Source organism: Tripterygium wilfordii, chromosome 18 (assembly GCF_013401445.1).
Source record: "Tripterygium wilfordii isolate XIE 37 chromosome 18, ASM1340144v1, whole genome shotgun sequence".
Lineage (NCBI taxonomy): Eukaryota > Viridiplantae > Streptophyta > Magnoliopsida > Celastrales > Celastraceae > Tripterygium > Tripterygium wilfordii.
The window spans coordinates 12512856-12525817 of NC_052249.1; the positions used below are offsets into that span (position 1 = coordinate 12512856).

General features: G+C 37.2%; 2 protein-coding genes across 4 annotated transcripts; both read left to right on the top strand.

Moving 5' to 3' along the window:
* Positions 1 to 604: 604 nt before the first annotated feature.
* LOC119984408 lies at positions 605 to 5157 on the top strand. Of its 2 annotated transcripts, none has more exons than XM_038828332.1 (5): positions 605 to 2359; positions 3361 to 3419; positions 3743 to 3871; positions 4187 to 4322; positions 4628 to 5157. In XM_038828332.1, the coding sequence occupies exons 1-5, from the start codon at positions 1655 to 1657 to the stop codon at positions 4772 to 4774; spliced, it is 1176 nt and encodes a 391-aa protein (XP_038684260.1). In that variant the 5' UTR covers positions 605 to 1654; the 3' UTR covers positions 4775 to 5157. The 2 variants fall into 2 exon arrangements, with proteins under 2 accessions (XP_038684260.1, XP_038684259.1); XM_038828331.1 differs by having other exon boundaries at positions 612 to 2359; positions 4608 to 5157.
* A 1080-nt stretch (positions 5158 to 6237) lies between these two features.
* Positions 6238 to 11945, top strand: LOC119983813 (kinesin-like protein KIN-10C). 2 transcript variants are annotated; one of them, XM_038827540.1, is made up of 18 exons: positions 6478 to 6615; positions 7166 to 7200; positions 7514 to 7679; positions 7785 to 7979; positions 8090 to 8279; positions 8419 to 8621; positions 8718 to 9004; positions 9120 to 9174; positions 9656 to 9709; positions 9936 to 10016; positions 10117 to 10170; positions 10255 to 10342; positions 10451 to 10722; positions 10812 to 10858; positions 11200 to 11221; positions 11347 to 11415; positions 11556 to 11594; positions 11720 to 11945. In XM_038827540.1, the coding sequence occupies exons 4-18, from the start codon at positions 7812 to 7814 to the stop codon at positions 11762 to 11764; spliced, it is 1674 nt and encodes a 557-aa protein (XP_038683468.1). In that variant the 5' UTR covers positions 6478 to 6615; positions 7166 to 7200; positions 7514 to 7679; positions 7785 to 7811; the 3' UTR covers positions 11765 to 11945. The 2 variants fall into 2 exon arrangements, with proteins under 2 accessions (XP_038683467.1, XP_038683468.1); XM_038827539.1 differs by lacking the exon at positions 7166 to 7200 and having other exon boundaries at positions 6238 to 6615.
* Positions 11946 to 12962: the final 1017 nt, after the last annotated feature.

Below are 12962 nucleotides of genomic sequence, written 5' to 3' on the forward strand. Positions count from 1 at the left end.
CAATTGAGTTAAGCATACGTGTGTCTAATGTTCAATTTTAATGAGAAACATATTTTTCAGTAATATTTAAAAAAGAAATTTATGTTGATGACCACCTCACCATATCTATATTACTCTTCAAAATGGAAAACTTGAAAATGAACTATATTATAATGAGATGTATCCTTTTTGAGTGTTTAATTGATTGGTATATAATTTTTGAGTGTTTAATTGATTGTTATGTGTTGGTAAAGTATTAAAAAAAAATAAGATACCCTCAATAAGGTTCTTTTGTCCAGTGATCACGTGTTATATTTTGAATTATTTCATCCCATAAATTAATCACATGAGAAATATACATACATAAAAATTGAACGATCCGAATTTACACCTATATCATAAATGGAGGAGGCAATTTGCATCATGTGTTAAAAAAAGAAAAAGAAATGCGGGACCCCCTTTTAACGTCCAAACAGTAACTAGAAAAAGAATGGTCGGGGTAGGAGCATCATGTGCAGCACGTGATGAAGCCGTAGGACAAAACGCGCAGCAGCACAGCACAAGATGCCAAAAAGGTGCGAAAGTATTGAAATATCCTCGTGAGCAAAGCAATTCTCCCAAAACACCACTGCTCATTTTTGCTCATATAGAATGATCCTTCGTTATGATTCACCCTCTCAGGGTCAGATAAGGCTCAGTTGTTCGTTTGACTGGCAGTTGCAGGGACAGCCACTTTAGAGGTTTAATTTCTCTGTCTCTTCTTGATTAGTTTGGATTTAATTTAATATCATAGACAAATATTTCTTCTCTGTACAGTTCCCTTTTGTTTTCCTCGCGCATTCCATTCAATTCCTTAAACAACAAAGCAATGGAGAATATGGAAGTACATGGCCTCAGAGTCTTGAAATTTTCTCCTTTTTCTGCTTTCTTGATTTAGATTTGGCGTTTCTCATGATCTAGGCGGTAATCTGCTACTTGGGTTTCTGATGTTTTGTTGTTCTATTGGATATAAAATTTCTGATCATCAGTAACTGGAGTATATTTCAGTGTATAAGAGTGAGTCAGACCCATATCAGTTACTGTTCTGAGACCAAGATGATGCTTCGGTGAGTCCAAGACCTTGGAGTCCTGTAGTTGACTTCTTGTTCGTATCTTCAATTCTTCACAATATTCTTTCTTACCGGATTTTTCATTTTTGAACTTTTGAATCTGCTGTTGTTCGTGTAAACAATTATACTGTCCTCAGTTACCTTCTTGTACAAGATGTTTTTCTTGGATTCTATGCTTAAATTCTATTAATTTATTGGGTTCTTAGCCCTCGGTCAGTGCAGATCTCTTTCCAGCACTCGGATTTTCCCATTCTTTGTACCTAATAGACTAATCAGATTGCATAAAATATATCCTAGAACAAAGTTCCTCCCACCAAAATTTGTGTAAAACATTCACCCATTTGAGTTCTTGCATTATATCTTAGATTGTTCCTTACATTTCAGTTGAAGCATCAGATGATGCTCAACTAAAATCTAAGTATTCAATTGGATTCTTCCATCATACATCAAGTCCCATTACGATTTCATCTTCATTGTCAAATTGAATTTTGTCTGGTACTTGGCCATTTTCTCGTTAAACCAATCCCTTTAGATCTAAGTTAGCAATACCCAGAGTATAAGTATTGATGTCGATCCTATGTGGCCTCCCTCTTCTTGAGTGTGTTTACTGTCTGGCATGCACCCGCTGGGCATGGAAGCGATGTCTCCACACTGCAGGCCATGATAGTGAGACTTGGGGCTTGGCAACTGCTGAAGAATTTGAGCCTATTCCCCGCATTTGCAGATATATTTTAGCCGTCTATGAAGATGATCTTCGGCATCCTCTTTGGGAACCACCTGGAGGTTATGGAATTAACCCAGATTGGTTAATATTAAAGAAGACTTATGAAGATACTCAAGGAAGGGCGCCTCCTTATATTCTGTATCTTGATCATGATCACACAGATATAGTTCTTGCAATTAGGGGCCTTAACTTAGCAAAAGAGAGTGACTATGCTGTGCTTTTGGATAATAAGCTTGGGAAAAGGAAAATCGATGGTGGATATGTCCACAATGGGCTATTGAAGGCAGCTGGGTGGGTTTTGGATGCGGAGTGTGAGGTGCTAAAGGAATTGCTGGAGAAGTATCCAAATTACACTCTCACTTTTGCAGGACACTCCCTTGGGTCGGGTGTCGCAGCAATGTTGGCATTGGTAGTGGTGTTGAATCGCGATAAGTTGGGACACATTGAAAAGAGGAGAGTCAGATGCTATGCTATAGCACCTGCAAGATGTATGTCACTAAATCTGGCAGTCAGATATGCAAATGTCATCAATTCTGTGGTGCTACAGGCAAGTTTTCGACCTCGTGCTTGTTCGGTTATTTTAGTTCTGCGACAAGAATTTTAAAGAATCATTTTGACTGGATGAGTGCCAAATTAAATTAAAGCTCATTTCACCTTTTTTTTTTCTTTCTTTTCTTTCCTTTTTTGTCAGTCTGTTTAATGATATGTGGTACATAACCAAGAACAAGAAAATTGCAAGTAGTTTCTCTTAGTTCATGCTAAACCTTGAGGCAAATTTCCGTAGCAAGGAACCCAGCATCATGGTCCAACCATCGGTCCATTTTGTAAATCTTTTATTTTATTTCTTTCATGAATAAAGGGTGGGGTCTTGAACTGTTGCTGCAAACATAACTACATAAGTTATCTTCTAAATAATATAGATTGTTAACTGTTTTGACAAGAGGAAAAATGTAGTCATTGAACTGACATATACGAAAGTACTAATAATAAATTAGTCCAAAGGTGGCTGGCTGTCAGGAGGAGGATTAATGTTCATTACAGACCCTGTGATGATTTTGAGTTATCATGAAGAAAGCTTCCCAAAAAGCCTTGAGGTCACAAGTTCAATTCCTAGAGCAGCCTCTCCACATATTAGGTGAGGTTAAGGTATGCGTACATCCTATCTATCCCAAACCCCGCCCATTGCGGGGGCCTCGTGCACGGGAGTTATTTACCTTTTTATGTAGAAAGCTTCCAATTGAGAGAAGTTCACCAAATTTGAAACAAGAATAATTTGCATAGAAGCCTATTAACACGCACTTGTCCTTTCGCTGATTCTCACAGTGAACTCAGAGAACCATCAGTGTCTGAGTGTCATTTTCTATGATAATACTTTGTCTGAGAAAAATAGTCATTAAGTCTTGTCTTGGTGCCTTATAAATTTGAATTGATCAGTCTCTACACTTTTTCTCAGATCTTACATGTACATGGTCATAGTGGTCATATAATTGGAAAGCTAGATGATTATGCTATATATTTCTTTTCATTTTTGTGGTTCAATTGAATCAGGATGACTTCTTGCCACGGACAGCTACACCCTTGGAAGACATTTTCAAGTCACTATTCTGGTATAAATTCCCTGCCTTGACGTTTTCTGCTAAACATCTTGTTACAGCTTCTGGACCACTATACTGGCCTTCCCAAAGCTAGAATAAGTTCCATTTCTACCTCAACAATTTTGTCCTCATTTATTTGTTGCAATTTTAAAGTCACAAAAAGTATAATTATGAAGCACCGAGCACTTATTAATCTATGGGCCTGGTGAAGGAATAGCTTTCTCCTAACAAAGGACTATAAGCGTTGGGAGTATAGATTGGTGTGATAGTTTCCTCCAGCTATTTCATTGTCAGTTCATCTTATTGACGAAGTTGATTTTTCTCTGGCTCAACAGTTTGCCATGCTTACTATGCCTAAGGTGCATGAGAGATACATGTATACCAGAGGATCGGATGCTTAAAGATCCAAGGAGGCTGTATGCTCCTGGCCGCCTCTATCACATTGTTGAGAGGAAGCCTTGCAGGTATTATATAAGGAAAAAGGAGCACAGTTCTGTCAAATGGTGTCTCAACAAAACGCTCTATTAACCTTTCGAAAAAAAAATGTTCCAAAAAATGTAGAATGTAATTTTTAAAACTTATGGCATATGTTTGCATTATTTTCTGTTGTTGATTCAACAAATGATCAGTCCTGAAATCTTAAATTGAAGGAATTCAAAGACCTGTCAGTGGTTCAGTTTGGGCATTAAAATTCTCTCTTAGCCTTTCCGGGTCAAGCTTGATACTTAGTGGTTCTTTAGCTTCAACCAGCTGGATCCTCATGCGGTGTCTCTTTGCAGGCTAGGAAGGTTTCCCCCAGTTGTGAGGACGGCAGTCCCGGTAGATGGAAGGTTTGAGCATATAGTTCTTTCTTGTAATGCCACGTCTGATCATGCGATCTTATGGATAGAGAGAGAAGCCCAAAGGGCTCTGGATGTAAGTTTCATTCTCTTTATCTTCTTCATAAATGTTCATTGACAAACGCCTCTTTTGACTGGAACTTCATTTTAGTTTTTGTTCTTTTAAGTTGACTGTCTAGTATATAGTCTTTTGAATGGCTGTGATGCTTTTACCTCATATATTCAAGGAGGGTGAACGAACGTATCATATTGTGACTTTTGGAACTTCACTTTGTATCATTCGACTATTAGTTTTCAAAAGTTCAATAGTAGCAGTTAGGAGCATTGACTGACCAGTTTACATATTTTGTGCTAACCCCAGTTAATGCTAGAGACGTATAGGATCATGGAAATACCAGCAAAGCAGAAAATGGAGCGGCAAGAGACTATGGCCAGAGAACACAGTCAGGAGTACAAGGCTGCGCTACAAAGGGCCGTCACGCTCTCTGTGCCTCATGCTTATTCATCTTCTCAGTATGGAACATTTGATGAGCCGGATGAAGGGGACAACTCGGAGAGATCCAGTGGGGAATCTTCTTATGGGTCTCATAGGGAAGACAGACACAGGGTAAACTGGAACGAATTGATTGAACGCCTTTTTGACAAGGATGAATCAGGTCATATGAAACTCAAGAAATCACAACTGGAATGATCGAGTCTTTGAGACTTAGTGTGACATGATAAATGAAAAGAGAAGGATTTGTTTGTGGTAATTGACATTCATTGATTCATTTGCACTGTTTTCCATCAAATTGTGGTTGTGATTTATCTGGTTATGAAGGTAAATTACAGGGAGAACATTGCAAAATGATCTGCTCAAGTTTACCAAGATTGCGGCAGTATATCTGCTCTCTTTTTGCTGATAGTAAAAACCGAACCAAACCGATTATTAGCGTCCACAAAGCACTCTAGTTTTTGTGACAAGTCAGTAAAACTCTTCTCACCAACGGTAGTTAGAAGCACAACACATCTGATCGGCTATATGTTGTTAAATTTTGTCATATTAGACTTAGTTGATGGTCCATTTTCTTATGCTTCAACTTTCAACTGTTTATTATTCATTAGGAATGGGTAATGTAACTCATGGTCGCTGAATGAATTGACAAATCTGATTCGGTCATTGAATATTCAAATTTGTTTGAGAACCCAAAGTTATAAATTGTATCAATATGCATATTTGGACAGATTTTCGATTATTGGAACAGTTTGCCATAAAGAATCTGCTGCCCGTGTGGGCATATTTTAACAATTTTCACCTGCAATTCGGTGACAGAGTTGGAACACGACCAAAAGTTGAATTACCATTGTTCCAAAATAACAAACGCTTGACAAACAAAAACGCAGAAGCAACAAATTCAGCTTATAATTTTATAAAAAAGAACCGGAATCCTCAAAATTGTAATTCATAAACAAGATTGCCTACGAATTAAAATTAAGAATGAATTTATTAAGCAAGCAAGCACCCAGCTGGGTGTAATATCAAGAACCGGCTTATTCTCTCACGGTATTGAGGGTTGGTGATGAATCGGACGAGGGATTTGGTTTCTTGATCGAACAAGAAGTCTGGAAGGCCTCAATCTGCGACTGGCACTTGACGTAGTCACCTTTGTTCTCCTCCAAGCACTTCTTCAGCGCCTCCACGTCACACGGCGACATGATCTTCTTCACGTTCTTCTCTTCCATCCTATAGTCACCCGCCGGCACGCTGTTTCGTCCCAGAGAAAATTAAGACGAGAAAAGGAAATACCTTTTTCTTTTCTTTTTTAATATGAAAATAGAAAATAACTTAAATAGGAAATAGCACAGCGTCTGAGCCAAATCCAGTAACCAGCGGATCACATACGAAACGCACCGTTTTACAGAAAGTTCGTTTTGACAAAAATGCCCTTGGTTCTAATTTGGAGAGGACGATAGGAGCGCCAGGTAATCGAAATTTGAAACCCAAACAAATCAGAGCCCTAACGGCTATTTCCCAAAGTTTCCCAAAGAAGCTAACCAAATCAAGATGAGTGTATACATCACAGCCATTCGACCCAGACACAAGCCAAACGGTCCTAAGAAGTTGTTGATCTCTCTCTTGCGATAGAAAATTTCTTCAGACTCGAAGCTATCTTCTCTTACCCCTTTTTCATGGCTACTCCAACACCGCGGCGGACCAAGGTGATGAAGCAAGGACGGAAGGTTCGAGTGGTGGCGAAGATAAGAGGTTTTTCGGATCTGGAGATTGGGTCTACTACAGCAGCAGCAGTGACGCCGTGGATTTCGGTTCATAAGCCCAAGGGAGACGCTTCCGAGAGCGTGACAATCTCTTTGGCGGACAAATCGGCAAGGTAAATCACTTCTCATGTCTTTAGCTTCACCATTCTCCATTTTCCTAATATGTTTGTTTGATACAGTAAAGATATTTCCGTGTGTTTGGTTTCCGGAGAAGTGAATGAAAGGCTAAGACAAGTTGCATAAATTGAATTTTGACCTAAATTTAAGGAACTGTCCCTTTGATGTATGGTTTGCTTGTTGTGGTAATTTCTTTCCTTCATCTGAAATCTTGAACAGTAGAGAGAGGCATTTATGCTCTCTTTGGAAGATGAAATTGATCATGTACTTGTTTCTGATAATTTAGGGGTTTGCTATTAGTGTGGAGTTACTGGAGTACGTATCGTATTCTTTGGTCGGTATGAAAAGCAGATGGAAAAGTTGAGAATTGAAATTTTTTTGATTTACCATGATTGGATTGCATCATTATCTCATTAAGACCAAGTACGTTCTAGGGCTATTTGGTGAACTATCCTAATGCCTGAATTTTAAGAAGCTAAAGAAAGAAGGAAAAAAGAGAGAGCATGTTTATTATCCTGATTAATTAAAGAATTTATTTTTTTTCAGGAGAAGGCAGAGCCGCAGAGGAATAAGAACAGCTAGTATGTTCAAATTATTACACTGTTCTATAAAACCAAACTGAGACATTTCTGCATTTTATTTTGTCAAGCCCTTTGATCCACCTGTTTGTTTGATAAGAGAGGGATAGAAAAAATAAGGATTTTAAGTAGAGTATTGGCTTATGTGGGACCTTTATTTAGATAGCAAAATTGTTCTTTGGTTCTCTTTGTATGTGTGAAAAAGTAATATGGGATTTCAATTTCCTTTCTTCTATGAAATTGATTAGACTACTCATCGTGGTTAAACTGACTTCAGTCGGAGCTATGTGTGGCATTAAACTTTGTGATCTTGCAGTCGTAAAGAGTCCTGGGAATTGGATTACTGCTATGAAGAAAATGAAGACAATGAAATTTTTTTTAAAAGAGAAATAGAACCCCTGATTTCTGGCGTTTTTTGTGGGCATCATGCAACTGCCATAGCTTATGGAGCAAGGGGTAGTGGAAAGACTTATGTCATTCAGGTCTAGCATCTATCATCCCTTCAGTTCATAATATTACTCGTGAAGATAACTTTGTGTATGTGGGAAAAGTCAGTAACTGGCTGATGAAGATGTTTAATATTGAAGGGATCCAAAGAGAAACCTGGTTTAGCAATGCTTGCAGTGGCTGAACTTTTGTCCAAGGCCGAGGAAAATGGAACATCGGTCATGGTATCATATTATGAGATTTTGCATGACCACGTGTATGATCTTCTAGATCCAAAACAGCCGGAAGTTCCAATATTGCTGGATGCTCAAGGGAAAATTAAAGGACTGTCTCAGGCAAGTTATAGTATTAGTTTTTTTTCAAAATTTTGGTGTCAATAAAATTATGTTTGATTGTTTCTGTGTTATATTTCGTTCCCTTCACTTTTCTGTTTCCATCTCTTCAGGTTCCAGTGAAATCCATTTCAGAATTTCAAAAATCAATTCTTGGCAGGCCTGGTTATAGTAAACCTCTGCTGAAAATAGGAGCAGAATTCTGTCATCGGAGTCACAAGGGCTTAATTGTGCATGTATCACCCAATGGTGCAAAGTCAGATACTCATTGTATGGGAAAGATGAATTTTGTTGATTTGGCAGGTCTTAAATTCTTTGCCAAAATCACATCATTAGTCATTGGATTTTATTATAAAAGTTCTAAAAGACTAACACATCAGAATTTTTTATGGTCATTGAATGCGTTTAGTTTTAACTTCATGGTTATTGTCTCCTTAATCAGGTTATGAAGATAGAAGGAAGAGTATTGATAGCTTCAATATGGTCGATAATAATAAGATCAATAAGGCCATCTATGCGTTACAAAATGTTGTTTATTCTTTGAATCACAATGAAAGCCATGTGCCTTATCGAGAGAGTAAACTGACTCACTTGTTACGTGGTTCTTTGGCCGGCACTGGAAGAATTGTGATGATCAATTGTTTGGTAAGGCTCTACCTTTTTAACTCTATGATGTTATTCAATTTAGGGTTTTCATACTTGTCTTCAATCATTTGACTTCGTAAAATTTACTGGATGCAGAATCCCTCTTTCTGCCAAGATTCCATTTTCATGTTAAGCTTAGCATCTCGGGCCTGTCAAGGTGTTAGTAGAGCTGTCCCAGAGTCCATAAAGAAGACCTGTCAAGGTGTTAGTAGAGCTGTCCCAGAGTCCACAAAGAAGACCAATAATTTGGCAAGACCAACAATTCTTTCCTCTCAAAAGAGCCAGTTATGTGGGAATGTTTCAGGTAATACAAAAAAAACCGGCTCTCAAGCTCGCCTTTATGAGAAGAAATCACACGGTATGGTTTCTACCACTAAAGCAAGGTATGCATGTGTATCCTACTTGTAACAAGCTAGACACATCTTTCTTTCCTCTTGCCAGCCTTTAGAGCGTGACTTGAATTATCTAATTAAAATTTCATTTCTGTTTTATTTGAAGGAAACTATTTGATGAGGCAAGTCATTTGGCCAAACCTGAAAAGATGTCTGAAAAGGTAGTTGACTTTTTATTTATACTAAATGTTCAGTAATCATTTTTCATTTATCTCATATACAAAAAGTAAGAAAAACTAAGAAGTGCAATCTAGAGGTCACAAGTTCAATTTTGTAAACAGCATTTCCACATATTATGTGAGGGTAAGGTCTGCAACTCTGCGTACATCCTGTCTATCCTCAATCCCACCCACTGCTATAACCTTATGCACGGGGGTAACATATTAGGGAAACATGTGGCAAAGTGGTAGAGTTGCAGGGGGGTGCAACGCCCACTACGGGAGCCTTGTGCACAGTTTTGTTTACCTTTACCAAAAGGAAGAAAAACCAATGTGAAAATACTTGGATGATTTGTTAGAAATGTAAGTTTGTTAAGAATATCAGGAGAAGCAAATGCATCTTGCTCGGGAATTATTGACGTTATATGATCAAATAAGCATGATTTTTCCAAATTTTGATAAATCGCTCGAGATTTCGCTGCAGGCAAGTTCCTCCTTGGACAACGTTTCAACTACTGAAGCTTTAATAAAGGAAGAGGTATGATTTTCTAGAATATTTCATTTGATCTTTGTTAATTTTCAATCAGGAAATACGAATATATGCCAATATGCTCTAAAATATACGAGTTGAATGGAATACTGAAATGTGCACCATCATTCTTATAATCAGTATTGATGTTACCTTTATTATTATTTCTTACTTTTACTGGCTACCTGTTGCTGGAATCATTTCGAAAGGTTTGATAATTTTCCATCATCTACAGGGAAAGTTGCCGGCTGATGCTCTGGAAAAGTTGTCAGCTGGTGCTCAGAAGGATGCAGAATCTGCTCCTACCTGGGAAAAGGTAATACTCAAAGTTCTACTTCTATGATTTCGGTAAACTGAAGAGTATATTTTTGATGTTGCTAAATTGATTTAAAACTAAAGCTAAATTTTCCTGTCAGGAAGCTTTCCATTTAGCAGCTTCTGGTACACAGGAAAGTAGCACACCACAAAAGGTCATAAATTTTTTTGATCTTTTTTTCTTTTGTTGCTAAAATAGCTATTGCAAATCCTTAACAGTTTCTTACCAAATTTTATAGGATTCTTCTGTCCATGGTGAAAAGGATTATGAAGAAGTTACCCCTATAATCATGAATGGCAAAACTGCACTTGGTTTTGTTGGAGAAGGTATTGACATTTAAACTCTAAATTCAGAGCAAATTTGCTAGAAATGAATTGAGCTTTTGCTATAATTGTCATATTTAGGCTCTAACTGTCCTATTTATTACTTTGCAGGTCAAAACTTAGATAAGGAAAACCAGAGTTCACTCATTAATGAAGGTGGATCACCGCCAATTAGTTCACAATTACAAGAATTATCATATAAACTTAAGCAGCTTTATTATTCATCAACTCCGTTATGCATAGAGATGCCTGAAAAGAATGATGCCCCAACCTCTCTTGACATTATGGAACCAAAAACTCCTGAGCGAAATGTGAAAGTTGAGGAGAAATGCGAGGTAGCTGGTCCTTGGGAAAGATTCAGCACATGTAGTGCTGGAATGAAGGTTGTATCTTTTCTTCCACATATTCATTTTTCTTATGATCACACACTATTGTTGCCATTGCTAATTCCAAAGTAATTCTGTTGCTGCAGAAGTCACTTGTCCAAGAATATGTTAACTTTCTAAATTCAGCTAGCAAGTAAGTACATGCTTGATATGCTATAAATAATATTCCTGTACTTTCTCATGTCTCTTGTGGAGAATCTATGACTATTAACAATATATTGAAATTGAAATAGACATATATAGATAGCGAATCTGGAAACATTTCTCTTTAGCAACCAAATTGAACGACATAACAATGTCTTTTGAGAACTTCAGGTGTATGGATTGAAAATGACAGTGTGTCCTCATAGCTGTGATTTTCCCATTATTGTTGGTAACTTGGTGTAGCTATATCTCACTATCTATCTTGTATATCAGCTAAACAAATTTTTTCTTTTAAGGAAACTAACCTTTTATGTGCTCTCTTTTGTACAGGGAAGAGTTGAAAAAATTAAAGGTAAGGAGTAATTTCAGTATTCTGAATCAATTGTTTTCCTTGCATTAGAATATAGGAAGTAATTTGATGCATCAATTGTTTTCCTAGCACTAGAATATAGGAAGTAATTTGATGCATCCATACAGGGGATTGGTGAGAAGAGAGCTACCTATATCCTTCAACTCCGTGAAAATTCACCAGAGCCCTTTAAGAGTGTAAGTGAGATTAACTTGCTATGTGTTTTTCTCGTGCAGTAAAGGAATGAAGTTATGTTTCTTTTATTGTGCTAAAGCTTCGGTAATTGCTTCTTTTTTGTTTACCTATTAACCATTTTTCCTCATCTTTTATCTCACAGGTTGATGATTTGAAGGATATTGGACTTTCAGCCAAACAGGTATTTTCATTTAATTTATCATTGCAAAGTAGATTCTGAGAAACTACTGTCCTGTGACTACTTGCTCAAATATTATTTTGGCATTACTTGTGAGTTTATTTACTGTTGTTGTTTGATATACACAGATCAAAGGGATGATGAAAAAGGAAGTTGGAGGTCTTTTCAATTAGTCATTGAAATGTGATAAATCTTGTCGAGAGAGATGAATTGGTTATGGCAACACGAAGTTGCCTTAAGAACTTGACTTGCATTTGTTTGATATGATCGTTTGTTATCACTTATCAGTATCTTCATTGTGCAGTAAGCTTGTTCTACCCCTCTCTATAATATGTTTACCCGTTTTCTTTCTTACTAGTCTTCTGAAGATATGTTTGTGTGCTTTGTTGCTCCTTTATATATAACAACATAAACTGGTGCGTAAGGTGGAGGCTGATAGTTGCGCAGCCCATTGTGCAAGATAACTAGAAGCTAGCATTTTTCCAGGTTTGAGTGACTGGATATTTTGCGCTGGCCGAAGATAAGAGACAAATCCCATGGTTTTTTACTTAAATTTAGAGTATAGAAGTCCCACTTTCTGCCTCATCTTTATTGGCATTATGATTTTCACAACCAAAGGCCAAAACCGTGTAAAAAGTTGGAGACCCCCGAGAGTAGGACTCACAGAATGGGAAAATGAGAGTTAAATATCGCACAAATGTCAATTACGATTTACGACATTTTATGTCGGTTACTGAGAAGGTAAAGGAGCAGATGAAAATAACCATGGAAAATGAAGTATGAGAAAGGAAACAGAAGAATGGGCTAAGATGAAATATGTCCTCGACTACAGTAAAAGCAATTATTGTCGGTTGGACTTTACCCATGATTCATTTGAGGCTCTTGGGCTCTATAATGAATGGACTAGCCTGTTTCATTCAAAAACATGATTCTTAAGCCCAATTGTGGTAAAACAGTCCAGGGCAACGAATTCTAGGACAATGTTAGAGACCCCAAAATATCACCCTTAAAAGTCCTTTAAATCTATGTGACATTAAAATAGACATTAATTAAAAACATATATGTAGGGCCCATTTTACATCCAACACTCCACATTATATGGGGGTCTTTTGGGAGTCTCAAACTTTATTTCAAATTTTATATGTGCCCCATAATCCATTAATTCCTCCTCTTAAAAGAAAATTTATTTATTTTTATTGTTGTAACTCTATACCCAATAATACTGTGCTTTACAAGTGAGCTGTTGATTGAACGACAATCACATTATATGTAAGAGATCATCTATCCATTAGGTAGTGGGTTCGAATCCTAACCCCTCCCTAAACCCTTGTTTTAAAAAAAAAAATGCTGTGCTTTTGTCTCTATAATTAT

Bases quoted from the DNA above. Each gene is read 5' to 3' on its own strand.
- LOC119984408 (XM_038828331.1), top strand. From the start codon at position 1,655: ATGTCGATCCTATGTGGCCTCCCTCTTCTTGAGTGTGTTTACTGTCTG. The intron at 3,420-3,742 runs GTATAAATTCCC...CTGGCTCAACAG, and splicing joins ATTTTCAAGTCACTATTCTG to TTTGCCATGCTTACTATGCC. The intron at 3,872-4,186 runs GTATTATATAAG...GTCTCTTTGCAG, and splicing joins GTTGAGAGGAAGCCTTGCAG to GCTAGGAAGGTTTCCCCCAG.
- LOC119983813 (XM_038827539.1), top strand. From the start codon at position 6,416: ATGGCTACTCCAACACCGCGGCGGACCAAGGTGATGAAGCAAGGACGG. The intron at 9,005-9,119 runs GTATGCATGTGT...TTTTATTTGAAG, and splicing joins GTTTCTACCACTAAAGCAAG to GAAACTATTTGATGAGGCAA. The intron at 10,859-11,199 runs GTAAGTACATGC...TCTTTTGTACAG, and splicing joins TTTCTAAATTCAGCTAGCAA to GGAAGAGTTGAAAAAATTAA.